Raw genomic sequence first — 18718 nt, 5'->3', positions numbered from 1 at the left:
CTGTCGCACCCTTGCTGCGGGATGCGGGGGGAAGGTGGGGGTTGGGGGCATCTAGGGGCCTGCAAGTGCATGGGGGGGACGGGGATGTCTATGTGACCAGACCCCCAGCTCTGCCGGTGCCCCTCACTCCCGACCCGCTGCCTCGCTCTCACCTGCTATCTCAGAGCTCAGACTTTCGGCACCATCTGTCCCGACTCCTGGGATGAGTCAAAACTTCTCCCCTGGGCGTCACTGGCCGCCACTTCCTCTTTGTGCAACGCGCCGACACTTGCTGCGAAACTTGCAGCACCCAGGCGTATGCGCAGGGTGTGCAAAAGGGGGCGCCCTCCCCCACAGGGGTCACTGACCCCCACTGAGCCTCTCCCCGCCCTGCTCCCCGCAGCCCAGCGCCCCCTGCTGAGCCCCCGCGCCCCACTCCCTGCCGCCCAGCGCCCCCTGCTGAGCCCCCGCGCCCCACTCCCCACAGCCCAGCGCCCCCTAGCGCCATGCTGGGGCATTGGGGCCAACCCTGACTGCGGGGGAGCTGCAGAGGCAGGGGGTGGGCAGCAGGGGGCAGTGTGACCCCAGGCTCCAGGCTGAGCCCGAGACAATCCAAATCCGGGCTGTGAGATTGCGGGGGCCAGGGAGAGGCTGGCCGCAGTCCCATGGGAACGGGGAGCCCAGAGCAGCGTGGACGTGCCTGGGAGCCCAGCCAGCCCCGGGGGGGAGAGGGAGAGAAGATGCTGCTAACGCCAGGTCCGGGGGTGGGGACGGGGTCACGCAGACCTGGGGGGTGAGGCGGGCACCAGGAATCCAGGGAAGTGGAGGCTTCAGCAGACACGTCTTTTGCGTCTGGAACCGGGTCGGGGAACCCAGGGAGTGGAGATGGGGGAAGAGAGGGTGAGGGCAGAGCCCTGCCGGTGCCCCTCACTCCCGACCTGCAGCCCCCTGCTAGCCCAGCCCTGTCCCCCCCGAGCCCTGCCCGTGCCCCTCACTCCCGACCCACAACCCCCTGCCAGCCCAGCCCTGTCGCCCCTGAGCACTGCCCGTGCCCCTCACTCCCAACTCGCAACCCCCTGCTAGCCCAGCCCTGGGCTCCCCCACCCCAGTCCTGCCGGTGCCCCTCACTCCTGACCCCCAATCCCCATTGTACATCTGAGACATATGTTACAATGACAATTCATATTTGGCCACTGACCTTAGTACCTAGAAGGGAAAGCGCCCCCTGCCGCCCCCCCAGGCCCGCTCCCCGCAGCCCAGCGCCCCCTGCAAGAGCCCCCCGCCCCGCTTCTCGCAGCCCAGCACGCCCTGCTGCCCCCCCGCCCCGCTCCCCGCAGCCCAGCGCCCCCTGCTGCCCCCCCCGCCCCCCCGCAACCCAGCGCCCCCTGCTGCCCCCGCAGCCCAGCGCCTCCTACTGCCCCCCGCCCCGCTCCCCGCAGCCCAGCGCCCCCTGCTGTCCCCCGCCCCGCAGCCCAGCGCCCCCTAGCGCTGTTGGGTCCATCTATCGGGCTGGTTCCAGTGAAGCCAACACGTCTCGTCCAGGGCGGGGTGTATTTCATGGGGGGGGTGTTAGCCTGTCTCTTTAAATATGGAAATGAGCCAAAGTGGCCACGCCCATTCATGCTAAAGTGGCCCAGATTTCGAGGGGAGGGGTGGGGCGGGGCGGTCGCGGGCGACTCCTGATTGGCTGGAAAGTTTATTTTCAGGCCGGCGTTTTGGCAGGAGCTTTTCGTGTCTGTCTCTCTCAGTGGCCCCATTACCCACCGCACCCCCCATAACTCCTCCCCCGCAGCACCCCACCCCCCAGAAGCCCCCTCTCCCCCGCAACTCCTCCTCCCCCTCCTAGAATCCCTCCCCCCGCTCTCTACCTCCCTCCCACACCTCCCCCATAAACTCTGCCCCCCCTCATTCCTTCCTGGCCCCCCAGCCCCAACTCCGCCCTCCCCCACCCGCTGGCGCTGCCCACCCCGCCCTCCGGCCCCTGCCTCGGGGCTCGCTGCGTCCCAGCTCCCGGCAGGTCCCCGGCGCCAGCATGTCCCGCTCGGACGAGGTCAACCGGCTCACGGAGAGTGTCTATAGGGTGAGCCCCGCCAGCTCCCCCCCGTCCGGCTCCCCCCCCCCCCGCCGGTGCCTTCCCTGCTCCTCCCGCCGGCATCCCCCCCCGCCGGCTCCCCCGCCGGTGCCTTCCCTGCTCCCCCCGCCGGCTCCCCCCCGTCCGTCCCCCCCGCCGGCTCCCCCTCCCCCGCCGGTGCCTTCCCTGCTCCCCCCGCCGGCTCCCCCCCGTCAGTCCCCCCCGCCGGTGCCTTCCCTGCTCCCCCCGCCGGCTCCCCCTCCCCCGCCGGTGCCTTCCCTGCTCCCCCCGCCGGCTCCCCCCCGTCAGTCCCCCCCCGCCGGCTCCCCCTCCCCCGCCGGTGCCTTCTCTGCTCCTCCTCCGGCTCCCCCCTGCCGGTCCCTTCCCTGCTCTCACCGCCGCCTCCCCCCCCCACGCTGGTCCCTTCCTTGCTACTCCCGCTGGATCCCCTTCCCTACTCCCCCACCCGCCGGTCCCTTCCCTGCTCGCTATGCCGGTTTCCCCCCACTCCTCCAGCCCCTTCCCTGTTCCCCCCGCCTCCTCTGCGCCGTCCCCCCGCCGACCCCCTTGCCTGCGCCGTTATTCTACTCCCTGGCCCCGGCCATACCCCCCCCACCCTGCATTCCCTCCATCTCCCTCGCCTGGAGCGTTTCTCTACACTCCCCCCCACCCCTGGAGTCTGGAGCCCCTTTGTTAGCCTCGCAGGGAAGAGTTTGGGGAAGTGTTTTGGGGAGGGGGGTTGCAGTGGAGGGTGCATGTGTGGAGGTAGATGGAGAAGGGTGTGGAGGGAGTGGGGCCTGAGGGGGTGGGTCTAGATTCCGTTGTCCCCCGTTTGCTCCGCCTCCCCGTGGGGTTTGGGGTGCTGGGGGCCCTGCTGCTCACCCTGACTTTCACTGAGCGCTGGGGATGGGTTGGTTGCCAGGGTCTGGTCCCCTCAACTTCTGGCTCTTTCTGGGGCTATGGGCTTTAACCCCAGCCCACGGGGCAGCCCTGAGAGGTTGGGGTCAATCTGGAGTCACCCCTGATTGCAGCATGGCCGGATTCTGATCTCAGACCTTCTGGTGTCAATCTGGAGTGAACCCTGATTGCAACAGCACTGGGTTCTGATCCCAGCTCCCCCTCAGGGTCAATCCGGAGTCACCCCTCTTTGCAGCAGGGCCAGGTTCTGATCTCAGCCCCCCAGCTCCGTCCAGAGGATTGCCCCGGGAGCTTAGACCTGTTCCTGCTTGGCAGGGAACGAAGGGGAAAAATGCTGGGGTGAGGGAGGGGGTCGGCGGGATGGTTTCCTGCCCATGTCGCTGAGGGGTTCATCTGGTATTTGCGAGGAGGGTCGGGCACTGGGGTCTCAGCTCCCTTCTATCCATCCATCCATCCTCCCACGCACCCCTCTATCCCTGTCTGCACCTCTCCGTCCCCCAATCTATCACTCTGTCCTCCCCCCAGTTATGCCAGTTACGGCTCCGGCCCTGGGACCCCTCCTTCCATCCCTCTCCATGCAGCCCCCAATTGGGGGTTCCCCCAGGATGGGATGTGACCCCCCCCAAAGGGCTGGGATGCAGAGCACTTGGGGGGGCTGCATCTTGTGTGGATTCCCAGCCCCCTGTCCCAGCTGACCAGGGGATTAGATGCGCAGGGGCAGGGGGGGACTGCAATTTCTGGCTGGATCAGATTCTTTTAAAAGGCTAACTCGTTCCCGAGGAAACAGCCTGTGGGAGCTGAGAGGAATCGGGCTGGGCTCCAGATGCCTCTTGGATCCGCTCCCCACAGGGCCTGGGGGGCCAGGGAACAGCCCCAGCTCAGGGTCCCCCAGCTACATCCCTCTGGCTCCAGTGTTTCCCTGAGGCGAATCAGTCCATCTGTCCGTCCTCACCCCTGCGTCTACATGTCTAGCGATAGCTACATGTCCTGCTTCGGTATCGTAGGCTGCTTTACCATTGTAGGCTTGCTTGGGAACCCAGGAGTCCTGGCTCCCAGCCCCCCACCCTTGCTCTAAGCACTAGACCTCCCCCTCCCTTCCCCGAGACGGGGAGAGAACCCAGGAGTCCTGGCTCCCCCACCCCTCCCGAGGGACAGTGTCTTTGCGCCTGACCTGCTGTCCCCAAAGCCATCAGGTTGAGCCGACTGATCCGGGCTGAGCTGGTGCTGGGCTCCCGTGTGCCGGGCGGGGAAGGGTGGGCAGCCGGCCGCGGCCCAGCGCCCAGGGGCCTTCGCCCAGCCAGCCGCCCTCCTGCTGGGGCAGCCGGACTGGGCCTGGCGCTGATCTGCCCTCAGCTGGCGCCATCTGCTTGGGATTAGGGGTGCCAGAGCCCTGGGGCTCAGTATGGTGTGTGTCCCCCCCCATCATCCATCTGTCCATCCATTTTCACACACATCCTTCTCCCCCTCCGTCCGTCCACCCCTCTCTCCATCTGTACGTCCACCCTTCTATCTATCCATCCCCACACACATCCTCATTTGTCCCTCTATCCGTCCATCCACCCACCTGTCCATCCCCATACTCGCACCTCCACCCACCTGTCCGTCTGTCCGTCCCCATATGTGCTCCTCTGTCCATCCTTTTCCACACAATCCCCGGATCCGTCCCTCGCTCCCCCTCCTAGCCCCCCACTCACCCCTCCAAGTGTCACTTTGCTTAGGAATAAAATATCTTGGTGTCCTACAATGTAAACCTTCAAAAATGAGGAGTCCGGTGGCACCTTAAAGACTAACAGATTTATTTGGGCATAAGCTTTCGTGGTGAATACCCCACTTCTTCGTGCAATGTAAATCCTGTGCCACTCCCCAACCCCCACACCCCACCCCAGAAGAGCCACATCCTAGCACCAGGCGAAGGGTCCCTGTATACCCAGCCCCCGCGCCCCACCCCAGAGGGGCCACATCCCGGCGTCGGGTGACGGCACGAGCTGTGATCACCACCCTGTTTGGTGCAGGTGATTCTGGACCAGTTCAACCCCGGCCTGAGGAGTTTTGTCACAATGGGGAAGAGTTACCAACGAGCGCTCTCAGGTAAACTGCGATTTCCCCACGGACCCCCCAGCCCATCCAGCCAGCGCCCGCCAGAGGGGAAAGGCCCTATGCCCCATTCCCTACTCCCCTGAGCCAGCCGGTCCCTGCCCTGTGGCTGGGTGGGAGCAGTGCCCCCTCGAGGGGAGAGGCCCCGGGCCCCATTCCCTGCCTCCCTGAACCAGCCTGTCCCTGCCCTGGGGCTGGGTGGGAGCCGTGGCCCCTCGAGGGGACAGGCCCCATGCCCCATTCCCTGCCCCCCTGAACCAGCCCGTCTCTGCCCTGTGACCGGGTGGGAGCAGTGGCCCCTCAAGGGGACAGGCCCCATGCCCCATTCCCTGCCCCCCTGAACCAGCCTGTCCCTGCCCTGGGGCCGTGTGGGAGCAGTGGCCCTTCAAGGGGACAGGCCCCGTGCCCCATTCCCTGCCCCCCTGAACCAGCCTGTCCCTGCCCTGGGGCCAGGTGGGAGCTGGCGCCCCTAGAGGGTAAAGGCCCCGTGTCAATCACTCCCTCCTGCTCTCTCTGCCCCGGCAGGGGTGACTGTAGCGGCCAAGGGTTATTTCGACGCCCTGGTGAAACTGGGGGAATTGGCCAGCGACAGCCAAGGGTCCAAGGAACTGGGTAAGTGATGCCTAGGGGACAGGGCTGTGGGGCGGAGGCGGGGTGGGTGGGTGGGGGGAGAGGGCTGGGCCTTCTGCTCCAGGTCAGACTCACAGGCCCATCTACCCCGGTGTCGTGCCTCCTCCCTGCCCGCCTGGATCAGAACTATGGGCCCATCGGCCCTGGCATCCCACCCCACCCCCTGGTCTCCGTGCTGGGGGCTTCCTGCTGCAGGAAGCTGCTGTTTTCTTGCTGGAAGTTGTGATTTCCTCCCGTTTCCCCTCCCCTGTCCGGGACTGGGCCGGCCTTGCAGACTGGGGGGGGGGCGGGGGGAGATATCTGTGTCCGGAGAAATGCCCCCCCCCCACCACTACCATAGCTCAAGGCCCAGCCATCCCCCTTCATCTCCCTTCGCCTTGCCTAGCAACCCCCCCCAGCCCAAGGTTCCAGCTTTAACCCTTCACGGCCTGAGGGGCCAGTTCCCCAACACACCTTTCCCCCCCACATACACACTCTGCTTCCAGAGCCCAAATTCCCCCTCCCCCAGGGTGTGACCTGCCTGGTGGGAGGGAAGGGGGAGTTGAGAGATGGGGGGGGCTCAAATAGGTGGTGGGGTGGAGTGAGGGGAGCTGAAGGGGGGATTGTCTCTCTCTGCCTCTGGGGGAGGGGGCCATGGGGCACATTGGGGGCGTGGGCGCATGGAATGCACACAGGGGCATGTGTCATACATGGGGGGTTATGTGCACAATGGGGGGTCCATGCGGGGGGGTGAGCGGCTGGTGAGCAGTGTGAAGAGGGGTGTGCGGGGGTGGAGCCAGTGGTGAGTGTTTGGGAATTTGGAGAGGGGATTGTGCGTGTGCAAATCGTGGCAGGTTTTGGGTGTGGGGGTGTGCGCAGATGGCAGGAACCGGGAGGTGGGTGTGCACCAATGGGCAGAGTGCGAGTTGCAGGGCAGCCTGGGGGTGATTGCAGGGAGCCTCCGCATTGTGTGACCAGGTGGGGGAGACAGCCGGCCCCACTCGCCATGGTTAGTGTGTGAGCACCGGGCATGTGTGTTAACGGGGAGGGGCCCGGCTCACACACAGGTGGAAATGGCAAGCGAGGCCTCGGGTGTGGGGGTCAGACGGGGATGGGCCCTTTGGCCATGTGGGGAATTATGGGATGGATTAACGCTCCCCCATCGTTTTCCCATCCCGCAGGGGACACCCTGTTCCAGATGGCTGAGGTGCATCGGCAGATCCAGGTGCAGCTGGAGGAAACTGTGAGTATCTCCCCGCATCGCGTTATCTCTTCCCCCGGTTCCCCTCCCCAAAGCCCTGGGGCACCTCCCACCCAGCCCTGCTGCCTTCTCAGTCCCCCCGACCCCCACCCACAAGACCCCCCTGTACCCAGAACTTCTCATTCCCGGAGAACAGTCGGGGGCGAGGATGGGACCCTGCGTTCTCAGCTGAGTCCGGGGGGGATACCAAGGGGGTTGGGATGACATGAGGGGGGGATATTATGGGGGAGTTGTACTGGGGGGGAAGGGATCCCTTATTCACTGTCCCCCACTCTGTGCCCCCTTCCCCCCCGCCTGCCTGCTTGCAGCTGAAGCTTTTCCACTCGGAGTTGCTGGCCCAGCTGGAGCAGAAACTGGAGCTGGATGTCAAGTACCTGCTGGTGAGAGTGCCCCCACCATACGGTTCCCCCCAGCCCTGCAGGGCCCCCCCCCAGGCCGGTGCCTGCCCCTCCCTGCGCCCTTATCCGCCCAGCCCCCGCTGTGTGCCCCCCATTTTCCCCTTTCCAATTTCCCACCCCCACCAAACGGTTCTGCCCATTGTGGCCGTGAAAGGCGTTTGCCCTCTCCCTGCCTCAGTTTCTCCAATTGCACCATTCATAAATTCAGACACAGATTGGGGTCCCTGTCACACTGGGTGCTGCACACACTTGCACCCCCCGTGACTTGGGTCTGGGGGGGTCCCCATCACAGTGCATAGAACCCCTCTAACTGAGATCTGTGGGGGGGGGGGTCCCTATTGTACTGGGCACTGTGCAGACCGAGCCGGCTGTGCTGATGGTCCTGGGAAGTCCCGTTCTCTTTCTCCCCACCCCCACCCTGCCCCATCCCTGGGGCGAGCTCACTCCCCCCCACACACATACCCCCGCTCTCTGGCGCCCCCGCAGGCTACCCTGAAGAAGTACCAGAGCGAGCACCGGGCCAAGGTGGAGGCCATTGAAAAGTGTCAAGCCGAGCTGAAGAAACTGCGCAAGAAATGCCAGAGCAGCAAGAACCCCCAGAAATATGGGGACCGCGAGGTGCAGGTGAGGGGGGGAGTGGGGCTGGGGTGGGGGGGACCATGAGGTGTAGGAGAGGGGGGGCTACAGGGGGAGGGGCTCTCAGGGGGGTGGGAACCAGGAGGTGCTGGGGAGGGTAAATCCGGTTGGAGGGCACTTAATCTGGGAGCAAGGTCTGGCATAGGGGTCTGCCCCACAGGGCCGAGACCCTCCCCTTCCCCCCACATGGTGACGTTCCTGTCCAGTCCCACGCTCGCACGCGCGGCACGCTCGGCCCGGGCTAGACAGCAGTGGAGCCGCCCCGAACACGCCCACACATGAGCCCGACATGCTCAAACACGGGGAAACGCTAACACGCGTGACGCACACGGTGTCCCCAGGCTGGAACGGGGTAGACGTGTCACGAACGGTACACACGTGACAGACACCCACACCCACCCGCGGGCACATGCGTGGGCACTCAGACACTGGCGAAAGCCTCTATACCTCCAGGGCTGGCTGATTTGGGGGGGGGGGGGGGCAGAAAGGACCCCAGGCCGCAATGTCCCTCTCCCGCAGCCCCCCAAGGGGCTCCTGGCAGCGAGGGGCAGAGCTTGGGAAAACAATGGGATCGGCCAGGCTCCCGCAGGAGACACAGGGCCCTCACGTCCGGCCGGAAACCGCAGCAGGATGTCCCGCTGGAGGCCGGGAGCTCCCCCGCCCCACTCCCTGCAGCGCCCCCGGCGGGCAGAGGCGAGCGTTGCTGTCTTGGGAACAGTGGCTCGGGGCGCGGGTGGGACTGGGGACCCGAGGGGCTCGCGGCTCCGAAGGGTTTTAACATTCTTTGGCCAGCTGGTGCCTGGGACCCTAATCTCCATAAGGGGCTTTGGGTGGATGGACTCGGGGGGGTTGGGGGTGGAACGCGCACGGGGGGGGAACGCTGAGGGGGGCCACACGGGGGGTGGGAGGAGACACAATTGGGGGATGCAGAGTGGAATAGTTTCTGGCAAGTGTCTCCTGGCCCCCCCGCTGTAGCTCTCTGCCCCCCCTCGCCTCTGCTCAAGGGTCCCCCCCACTCATTCCCCTCCCCCCTCATTAGCATATCAGGCGCCTGCTCCTTCCCCTCCCCTCTGTCCGCTCCCCGCCTTGGCTCCGGAAGGCCCCCCTTTGTCGACACCCATTGCCTGGGGAACCATTACTTCGGGGTCACGGCCCCCATTCTACAGGCTGCCAGGGGGAGGAGGGGGAAGTGGGGTGGGCAAGGGGGGAGGATGGTGGTAACCCTTCCCCCCACCAAGGCCTGCTAGGGGGAGGGGTGGCAGAGGAGTGTGTGGGGGAGTGTTAACCCTTCTCCCACCGAATCCAGTCAGGGCCTGATGGGGGGGGTTATTTGGGGTCCAATGTGGGGTGTCCAGGTCTGATGTGGGGGGCTATTTGGGGTCTGATGTGGGGGGCTATATGGGGTTTGATATGGGGTGTCAGGCCAATATGCGGGGGATTATCTGTGGTCGGATACAGGGTTGATATCTAGGCCCAGCTCTGAGGTGGTGAGGTCTGATATTGGGGTGATTCAGCCCCCCTCCCCATGCTCTGATGCCCCCTTGGGACTCTTTTCTCCCCCCGCTCCCAGTATGTGGAAGTTATGAGCGCCAAGCAGAGCGAGCTGGACCGCTTTGTGGCGGAGGGATACAAGGCTGCCCTGACGGAGGAGCGCCGCCGGTACTCGTTCCTGGTGGATCGCCAATGCGCTGTGTCCAAGCACTTCGGTGCCTACCACGCCAAGGTGAGCCGCCCCCCCCGTATCCCTCCGCCCCCAAGGGATGGGCACGCACACCCCATATCCCTCCGCCCCGTATCCTTCCACCCGCTGGGGAGAGGTCACACACTCCCCGTATCCCTCCGCCCCCGGGGGGGCCACGCACACCCCGTGTCCCTCTGCCCCGTATCCTTCCACCCTCTGGGGAGAGGTCACGCACTCCCCGTATCCCTCCGCCCCCAGGGGAGGGGCACGCACACCCTGTATCCCTCCGCCCCGTATCCCTCCGCCTGCTGGGGAGGGGGCTTTCCACCCCATATCCTTCCGCCCTGTATCCTTCCACCCGCTGGGGAGAGGTCACGCACTGCCCGTATTCCTCCGCCCCTGGAGGGGCACGCACACCCCGTATTCCTCCGCCCCTGGGGGGGCACACACACCCCGTATCCCTCCGCCCTGTATCCTTCCACCCGCTGGGGAGAGGTCACGCACTCCCCGTATTCCTCCGCCCCTGGAGGGGCACGCACACCCCGTATTCCTCCGCCCCTGGGGGGGCACACACACCCCGTATCCCTCCGCCCTGTATCCTTCCACCCGCTGGGGAGAGGTCACGCACTCCCCGTATCCCTCCGCCCCCAGTGGAGGGGCACGCACACCCCGTATCCCTCCACCTGCTGGGGAGGGGGCTTTCCCCCCCATATCCTTCCGCCCTGTATCCCTCCACCCACTGGGGGGAGGTCACCTTCTCCCCGTATCCCTCCGCCCCGTCTCCTTCCACCCGCTGGGGAGAGGTCATGCACTCCCTATATTCTTCCACCCCGTATTCCTCCGCCCCCACAGGCCCCATGTTAGGGGGATGGAGGGGGAGTGGTGTAGTTCCTATGGGGCCCAGGTTGGGAGTCGCGCTGTGGGCTGAGTGGGGGGGAGTGGGAGCCCCGTAAGGGTGGGGGCTCCCCTGGGTGGGCACGAGGGGCAGTGTAGGCCCCCCCATTCTGTCCCCTCACCCATCTCTGCCCCCCCCCGCAGGTGAAGGAGCTGCTGGGGGCCAAGCTGCCCGGCTGGCAACAGTCCTGCGTCCAGCCCACCCGCCTGCCCGACCGCGCTCTGGCCCTGGTGAAGCAGACGGCCAACAGCCCCGCCGCGCCCGCCGTCTCCGACCCGCTGCCTGCCCCCCAGCCCCTGGAGGTGCCCCCGGAGCTGGCGCCCCTGCTGGGGAGTGGGGGGCTAGCCCTCAACCATGTATGTCTCTGTCCACGGGGGAGGGGCGCCATCGCCAGGGGGTGGGGCCCCTCGGGAGAGACCCGGATTCCTGGGTCCCCTTCTGGACAGGGATGGTGACTTGGACAGTACGGGAGAGGGGTAGGGTCCCCCTGGCAGTGACTTGGCGTCCTGGGTCCTCATTCCCAGCTAGGACAGTGACCCGGACTCCTGGGTTCATTCTGCAAGGGCAGAGCCCCTGGGAGGGTGACTCGGCCTCCTGGGTCCCCAAGCCCAGCTGGGTGGGTGTCCCTGATCCCCAGTGAGCAGAGCCCCTGCCCTCCGTCTCTCCCTCTGCAGCGCGTCTCACTGCAGGAAGCGACTCCGCTCCCCAACGGCGACTCTCACCGCACCCGGGGCTCCCGTGACCTGGGGCCCCCACCTGCCAGAGAGCCCCTCACTGTCCCGCTAGGCCTGCCGGCCCCACAGCCCGCACCAGCCACGCAGACCCCCCCGCCGCCCAGGGCCAGCGACGGCTACTCTTGTACCCTGCCCATCCCTCGCAAAGCCTCTGCGGAGACCCGCCTCGCCATGCTCAGTAAGTGCCCACCGGTGCCCCTCACTCCCAACCCGCAGCCCCCTGCTAGCTCAGCCCTGCTCCCCCGAGCCCTGCCCGTGCCCCTCACTCCCGACCTGCAGGCCCTGCTAGCCCAGCCCTTCCCTGCCAGTGCCCCTCACTCCCAACCCGCAGCCCCCTCCTAGCCCAGTCCTGCTCCCCCAAGCCCAGCCAGTGCCCCTCACTCCTGACCCACAGCCCCCTGCTAGCCCAGCCCTGGTCTGAGCTGGCCAGCTCAGACACATTTGCTGCTGGAGCTGAGCCTGACCGGCTCGTCTCGCATGTGATCCTACATGGGGGCGTCCCAGCCCCCACCGGTTTCCAGCCTCCCTGGCACATGATGCAGGCTCCGTGGGGAGTTGTTGGGGGGGGGGAAGGTGACCCCATTCTGGGGGGATGCTGCCCCACCCCCACCCCCCAGGTCTGGGCGCTTTGCCCAGCCTAAGCCAATTAAGAGTCCGGCACTGAGCGGCTTGTTCCGATTTCATACCCTGGGCTGACCCGGCCGGGGCTGGGAAGGAGATTGGGGCTGTGTGTGTGGGGGGGGCGCTCTGTGGGTTCCTGGCCAGTCTCACACAACATGGCCCCCCACCCCCGAGTTCTCCTCTCCCCCCCCATCCAGCTTTTATCTCTGTCCCCTGGTGGCCCCCCCCAGGCTCCCTTGTGTGTATCCCAGGACACCCAAGGCCCCCCATAAGACCCCCCACATATCCCCCATGTGCCCCTTTCTCAGTCTCTCGGCCCCTCTCCAGGGGCAGGAAGGGGGGGAATCCCCAGCCTGACCCTCCTCCCTTCTTTCCCCCCTCCAGCAGAGAACAGGACCCTGCCGCGGAGCGGGGTGTGGGCCGAGCGGCGCCGGGTGCAGGCCTTGTTCTCCCATGCACCCGGTGAGAGCAGCACCCTGCTCAACTTCCAGGAGGGCGACGTCATTGCGCTGCTGGTGGCCGAGGCCCGGGACGGCTGGCACTACGGGGAGAACGAGGCCACGCGCATGTGAGCGCCCCCCTCCCCTTGCTAACCAGTAGCCCTCTCCTCCTTCCCCTCCACAGCTGGGGAGAGAACCCAGGAGTCCTGGCTCCAAGCCCCCTCCCCTCACCACTAGCCCCCACTCCCCTCCCAGACCGGGGATGATGGATCCGGGCTCCTGGGTTCTAAGTCACTGGTCCAGATCCGGGTCCCGGCAAGGCCCTCGCTGGGCTCTGTGGGGCTGTGACCTCAGCTGCCCTCTGTGGGGAGGGTCTGGGCATGTCTCTGTCCTGCCTGACCTCTGCTCCCCCCATCCCCAGGAAAGGCTGGTTCCCCTTCTCGTACACCCGGCCTGTCCCCCCTGCCGAGACCCCTGAGAAACCCCATGGCAGGTGAGCTGGGGGCTGGGTGTGCCACGTGATGGGAGAGGAGGAATAGGGGGCGACGGAGGAGACTGGGGGGATGGGGTTTGGAGGGGATGGGAGGAGATGGGGGGCTGGCAGTGGTACTGAGTTAGGGGGATGGGAGGGGCAGAGCGGGATGGGGAGGGGGTGATGCTGAGCTGGTGGCAGGATATGGGGCACAGAGGGGGAGATTGGAGCTGGGGGGGGAAGTATGTTGGGGGGACCTGTGCAGCTCCAGGGCCTCGTTTTAATCCTGCCTCTCATCCCCCCCCCCCCCAGTTTTCCCCTTAGCAAACTCAACAGCTGCAGCACGGGGACCCTGGACAAAGCGGGGTGTGTGGCCCCCAGCCTGGAGGGGGGCCATGGGGGGGACGCCTTGCGCTACGCCCCCTCCCCCCGCCCCAGCACCTTCCGCCAGCGCCCCTATAGCATGATGAACCCCGACCTGTCACAGGTGAGTTGGGGGAGGAGCTTCCAGGTGAGTGCCCCCCTGCTGGCCACTTGCTGGACCCTGGGGTCCCTCGGCTCCTCTCGGGGCACAGCTCCTCCCCCTGGGAGCCTGCTGCCCAGCCTTGAGTGTGCCCCGACCCTCGAGACCCCCCCGCCCCAGCACCCAGCCACGCCTCCAGGGGCAGTAGCTCACCGTAGCCTCAGGAGCCGTTCCATTGCAATGGCCTTGGTGGCGCTTGGCCTGCCCGCCCCCAGGGTGCCAGCCAGGCTGGGGTCGCAGGGGGCCGGCAGCATGGCACCGAGGCAGGGAGCGAATTGGTCGGTTGTCCAGTGCCCCCCAAATTGCCACCAAGGGGGCCCCACTGAGGAACCCCCCCCCACACACACATTCTTCTGCAGTCCCCTCCGCCAGCTGCCACCTGGGGGCAAATGTGTGTATTACAGGGCCAGCCTGGTGATTGCCACGTGCCCTGCCCCCTGCAGCCCCCCCTCTCACCTTCCGGCTAATGTGATTCTCTCCTTCCTCTTCCCAGTTAGCGAACGAATTTGGGAGCCCCCTGAACTCCTCCCAGTCCAGGTGAGAGCAGCGAGGCCCCCCACCCATCAGGATCCCCCCCCCCCGTAGGCACTAGCACCTGGATTTATCCCCCCTACAACTGCCATGGAGGCCCCATGACCCCTGCCCTCTCTCTCTCTCCCCTCCCCCACCCCCCAGGTCTAACCCCTTCGCTCACGTCAGGCTGAAGCGGACGGTGACCAACGACCGCTCGGCCCCGCTGATCCAGTGAGGCCCTGAGGGCGCCCACCTCGCCTGCTGAAGGCCCCCCAGGGGAGAGATGCCAGGAGCCCCCCCCGCTCAGGAAGGACTTGGGAGCTGGCGCGGGCCTCCCCCCCATGCTTTGCAGAAGAGCATCCCAAAAACCGGGCCCGTATTGCGCAGCAGCGGGGGAGGGGAGGGGATCAGGGTTCAAATCCCGCCGGCGATGCTTGGAGGGGGAGGCAGGAACGGAGCTGGGCCCTGGGGAGCCAGAGTGTGGGGGGGTGGGGGAAGGGAGAGAGAAGGGAGGGGGAGAGGCTGCCCCCCAAGACAGAAATGCCTCCTGAGGGCTCTGCCTGCCCTAAAGCGACCATTTCTATGGGCTACGTGCATATCTGTCTGTCCCCCCCGTGCTTCCCTCTATCATCCCCCTACACACATCCATCCCCTGTCTACCCCCCATGCCCCTGTCCATCTCTGTCCTCCTGTGCACACATCCATCCCCCTGCCCTCCCATCTATCCATCAGTCCCAGCTCCCCCAGGGGGGCTGCTATGCCCTAGCTTTTCACTAGTCCTTTGGAGCAGCCCATCAGTGCCAGGCCCCATGCCCTTCCCCCGTTCCAAGACTGAGCCCCTGGGCTCCAGCCCCCTCTTCCCCCCAGGAGCTCTGCCCAGCTGACCACCCCCCAAGCCAGCCCCTCACCCTCTGCAGTGCCCCCTGACAGCGCTGCCCGGATGTGGGGAGCCCCGAGGTTTGCCACCCATGGCAGCCTTGGCCCATTGTCCCTGCTAGGCTCCAGGCCGGAGCGTCCCCTCCTTGGGGGTTAATTGCCCAACATGTAACCGGGGCAGGTGGCTAATGGGAGGCTGGTTTTTAAGCCCAGCATCAATGCCAGGCCAACAGGGTGAAACTTGAGGGCAGAGCAGAAGGCGCCGAGAGGTGGGGGAAGGTGGGTTGGGGGGGAAGGGAAATCCCGCTCTCGCCCAGCGGCTGGAATCCGAGGGGGGTACCTGACATGTGGCCAAGGGGGTCGGTGGGTCTAGCGTCCTTGGACAAGGCTCTGAAGCAAAGCAGGCCGGGCCCAGAGGGAAGGGGGCTGGTGGTGCAGTGGGTGATGAAAAGAAAGGAGACAAAGGGGTGGTTTTCAGACCGGAGCGCAGTCGAGCTGGGAGTCCCCCAGGGGTCTGCGCTGTGCAGAGTACTTAGAAAGGCAAAAGAGGCGAACGCCAAGCGAACACTTGCAGACGAGACAAAATGACTTCGGATCGTTAAGTCCAAAGCGCCCGGTGAAGAGCCCCCAAAGATCTCACAGACGGGGGGACGGGGTGTGATAAACGCGACGTGGGAAACCGTCGTCCCAGCCGTACGCATGCAAGGAAGGGATCTAGATTAACAGAGATGGCGGAGTCAGGATCGGTCGCTGCAAACGCCACGTAAAAGGAGGCTAGGGACCACGAGGAAAGGGGGGAGAATCGGACCGACAATACCCTGATGCCGCTCTATAAACCGAGGGCGTGCCCAGCCCTTGAATTCGGCGGGCAGTTCGGGTCGCTCCAGCTCCAAAGAGATTTGTTAGCGTTGGGAAAGGTGTGGAGAAGGTCAGAGAAATGATGTGGGGCTGGCACAGCTTCTGGCTGAGGAGAGATGAAAAGGACAGGCACGGCTCAGGTTGGGGGAGAGATGGCGGAGGGGGGATGTGACAGAAGGCTGTGAAAATGTGACGGGGGTGGAGCCGGGGAACGGGGACTATTTACCCCTTCGCATGAGGCAAGAAGCTGGGCTCAGCCGATGAAATGACCAGGCAACAGGTTGAAAACAAACCAATGGCAGCCCCGTCAACCTGGGGAACTCCCTGCCAGGGGATGCTGGGAAGGGCACAAGTCGAACAGGGTTCGAGAGTGGGTCCAGCACTGGTGGGGCAGGGAGGCAACCAAAGCTCTGGGTGTCCCTAAACCTCTGCCTGTCCGAAGCCGGGAGCGGTCGATGGGGTGCTCACGCGACACCCTGTTCTGTTCCTTTTCCATGATGCACCAGGCCCTGGCCACTGGTGGCAACAAGCCACTGGGCCGGCGGGACCCTTGGTTGGCCCCAGCGCGGCCGTTCTTCCTCGGGTCCTACGCTGTGTGCGCGCACGTTGGCTTTGTGGTTCCTCCGTCGATCGGGGTCGCTTCCAGCTGCCCTTTTAACACCCCATTCACCCCACTCTCTGCGGTCCATGGCCCCACCCCCACGGTGCCGGCTCTGTCCCGAGAGAAGCTTTGTAACCCTTCGACCTCCGCGGGGGAGCCACGCAAAGCACAGAGGGACAGATGGGCCTCAAAAATATTACAGCAAATTCCCAGTTCCTCATGCCATCCATCAATCTGATCGTAGGTATGTTTCCATCTTCCGCCCCACACCCCCCTATCCGTCCATCCCTGTATCTATCCATCCGTCTTCCCCCCACCCCTGTATCTATTCATCCATCCATCCCCAACCCCTCTATTTATTCATCCATCCCCCACCCCTGTATCTATCCGTCTATCTTCCCCCCACCCCTGTATCTATTCATCCATCCCCCTCACCCATGTATCCATCCATCCATCCCCCAACCCCTCTATCTATTCATCCGCCATCCCTGTATCTATCTATCCATCCATCTTCCCCCCACCTCCTCATTCATCCCTCCCCTACACCTCTGTATCCATCCATCCCCCAACTCCTCTATTCATCCCCCATCCCTGTATCCATCTGTCTTCCCCCCACCCCCTCATTCTTCCCTCCCCCACACCTCTGTATCCATCCATCCCCCAACTCCTCTATTCATCCCCCACCCCATATCTATCCACCCATCTTCCCCCACTCCCTTATTCATCCATCCCCCCACACCCCTTTATCCATCTATCCATCCCTTCTTCCACACCCCCTCTATCTGTCCATCCCCTGTCCCCTCTATTCATCCATCCCAGCAAACCCCTCTCTGTCCAGCCCTCTCCAGCTGACGCATGTTGCCTGGGCTGGGAACAACCCATGACACCCTGAAAAGTGCCTTGTCCATTCCTAGCCCCACAGCGTGTAGGGTGCTGAGCCCTATAACCCCTCTTCTTCCCCCTCCCCGACTATGGCTGGAGAATGCTGTATTCAGAACTGCATCAAACGGAACCATGGATGACCCCCTCCTAGGGGAGGGCAGCACCCCCTGCTGTGCACATGGGGGGGCAGCACCAGGCTGTGAGCTGGGGGGGGCGGGGCTGTGAGCGCCTTGATGTTACTGTGGGAATTACACCTAGACTGATATTAAACTGCATGTGTCTCTGGCTGTCCCTGGCGCCCCCTGCTGGAGGGGCCAGGCCCTGCGCTGTGTGTGTCCCTGGCGCCCCCTGCTGGAGGGGCCGGGTCCTGCACTCTGTGTGTGTGTGTGTGTGTGTGTGTGTGTGTGTGTCCCTGGTACCCCCTGCTGGAGGGGCCAGGTCCTGCGCTGTGTGTGTGTGTGTGTGTGTGTGTGTGTGTGTCCCTGGCGCCCCCTGCAGGAGGGTCCGGGTCTTGCGCTGTGTGTGTGTGTGTGTGTGTGTGTGTGTGTGTCCCTGGCGCCCCCTGCTGGAGGGGCCAGGCCCTGCAGTGTGTGTCCCTGGCGACCCCTGCTGGAGGGGCCAGGCCCTGTGCTGTGTGTGTGTCCCTGGTGCCCCCTGCTGGAGGGGCCAGGTCCTGCAGTGTGTGTCCCTGGTACCCCCTGCTGGAGGGGCCGGGTCCTGCACTCTGTGTGTGTGTGTGTGTGTGTGTGTGTGTGTGTGTGTGTGTGTGTTTGTCCCTGGCGCCCCCTGCTGGAGGGGCCAGGTCCTGCGCTCTGTGTGTGTGTGTGTGTGTCCCTGGTGCCCCCTGCAGGAGGGGCCGGGTCTTGCGCTCTGTGTGTGTGTGTGTGTGTGTGTGTGTGTGTGTGTGTCCCTGGTACCCCCTGCAGGAGGGGCCGGGTCCTGCCCTGTGTGTGTGTGTGTGTGTGTGTCCTCGGCACCCCCTGCTGGAGGGGCCGGGTCTTGTGCTCTGTGTGTGTGTGTGTGTCCCTGGTGCCCCCTGCTGGAGGGGCCGGGGTCCTGCGCTCTGTGTGTGTGTGTGTGTGTGTGTGTGTGTGTGTGTGTGTGTGTCCCTGGTACCCCCTGCAGGAGGGGCCAGGTCCTGCCCTGTGTGTGTGTGTGTGTGTCCCCGGCGCCCCCTGCTGGAGGGGCCGGGTCTTGTGCTCTGTGTGTGTGTGTGTGTGTCCCCGGTACCCCCTGCTGGAGGGGCCAGGTCCTGCGCTGTGTGTGTGTGTGTGTGTGTCCTCCTGGCGGCCCCTGCTGGAGGGGCCGGGGCTTTCGCTGTGTGTGTGTGTGTCCTTGGTACCCCCTGCTGGAGGGGCCGGGCCCTGCGCTGGAGTGAGGTGGGGGGGACGATGGTGGGGCAAGCCTTGCTGTAGCTTGGACAACGCTGCCTCTGACCCCAACATTAATAAAGTTTAATTTAAATCCCTCCCCAAGGCCTCGCTGAACTGGGGGGGAGGGGCAGTACTGCCCCCCAGTGGCTGGGAGAACTGCCCCACACGGGAAACGACTCATGGCCGGCCCGTCTCGTCTTCTCTACCCGCATCGTTTGTCCAGCCATCGCCCCCCCCCGCCGTGCATTCCTCCAGCCATCCCCCCCTGTACCTCTCCCCATCC

At 65.2% G+C, this 18718-nt stretch overlaps 4 protein-coding genes and 1 long non-coding RNA gene across 9 annotated transcripts in view; 4 read left to right on the top strand and 1 right to left on the bottom strand.

The window, feature by feature from the left end:
* Nucleotides 1-18718, top strand: part of LOC119847133 (immunoglobulin superfamily member 1-like) — a 660993-nt gene that overhangs the window by 73544 nt on the left and 568731 nt on the right. The window lies entirely within an intron of this gene.
* LOC119847459 (leukocyte immunoglobulin-like receptor subfamily A member 6) overlaps nt 1-18718 on the top strand; it is a 652437-nt gene that overhangs the window by 64988 nt on the left and 568731 nt on the right. The gene's annotated exons all lie outside the window — the stretch shown is intronic.
* LOC119846912 (immunoglobulin superfamily member 1-like) overlaps nt 1-18718 on the top strand; it is a 615137-nt gene that overhangs the window by 56625 nt on the left and 539794 nt on the right. The window lies entirely within an intron of this gene.
* On the top strand, nt 1712-15737 carry LOC119847341 (brain-specific angiogenesis inhibitor 1-associated protein 2-like). 5 transcript variants are annotated; one of them, XM_038382048.2, is made up of 14 exons: nt 1712-2059; nt 4981-5056; nt 5588-5674; nt 6853-6914; nt 7241-7312; nt 7817-7954; nt 9537-9689; nt 10686-10898; nt 11217-11454; nt 12282-12465; nt 12759-12830; nt 13122-13296; nt 13826-13869; nt 14008-15737. In XM_038382048.2, the coding sequence occupies exons 1-14, from the start codon at nt 2012-2014 to the stop codon at nt 14078-14080; spliced, it is 1635 nt and encodes a 544-aa protein (XP_038237976.1). In that variant the 5' UTR covers nt 1712-2011; the 3' UTR covers nt 14081-15737. The 5 variants fall into 5 exon arrangements, with proteins under 5 accessions (XP_038237976.1, XP_043357129.1, XP_043357128.1 ...); XM_043501193.1 differs by having other exon boundaries at nt 1900-2059; nt 10686-10844; XM_038382049.2 differs by having other exon boundaries at nt 1900-2059; nt 12285-12465.
* On the bottom strand, nt 4594-17124 carry LOC122457260. Its single transcript, XR_006276736.1, has 3 exons — nt 16954-17124; nt 13970-13984; nt 4594-4605 (listed from the first exon to the last, which is right to left on the bottom strand). It is a non-coding gene; the product is annotated as an uncharacterized LOC122457260 (long non-coding RNA).

This window comes from Dermochelys coriacea, chromosome 23 (assembly GCF_009764565.3).
Source record: "Dermochelys coriacea isolate rDerCor1 chromosome 23, rDerCor1.pri.v4, whole genome shotgun sequence".
Classification (NCBI taxonomy): domain Eukaryota; kingdom Metazoa; phylum Chordata; order Testudines; family Dermochelyidae; genus Dermochelys; species Dermochelys coriacea.
The sequence above is the reverse complement of the archived record's forward strand: the minus strand, read 5'-3'. Positions and strand labels throughout refer to the sequence as shown.

Coding starts and splice junctions, on each gene's coding strand:
- LOC119847341 (XM_038382048.2), top strand. CDS start 2,012: ATGTCCCGCTCGGACGAGGTCAACCGGCTCACGGAGAGTGTCTATAGG. Junction 10,899..11,216: donor GGGGGCTAGCCCTCAACCAT/GTATGTCTCTGT, acceptor CTCCCTCTGCAG/CGCGTCTCACTGCAGGAAGC. Junction 13,870..14,007: donor CTGAACTCCTCCCAGTCCAG/GTGAGAGCAGCG, acceptor CCCACCCCCCAG/GTCTAACCCCTTCGCTCACG.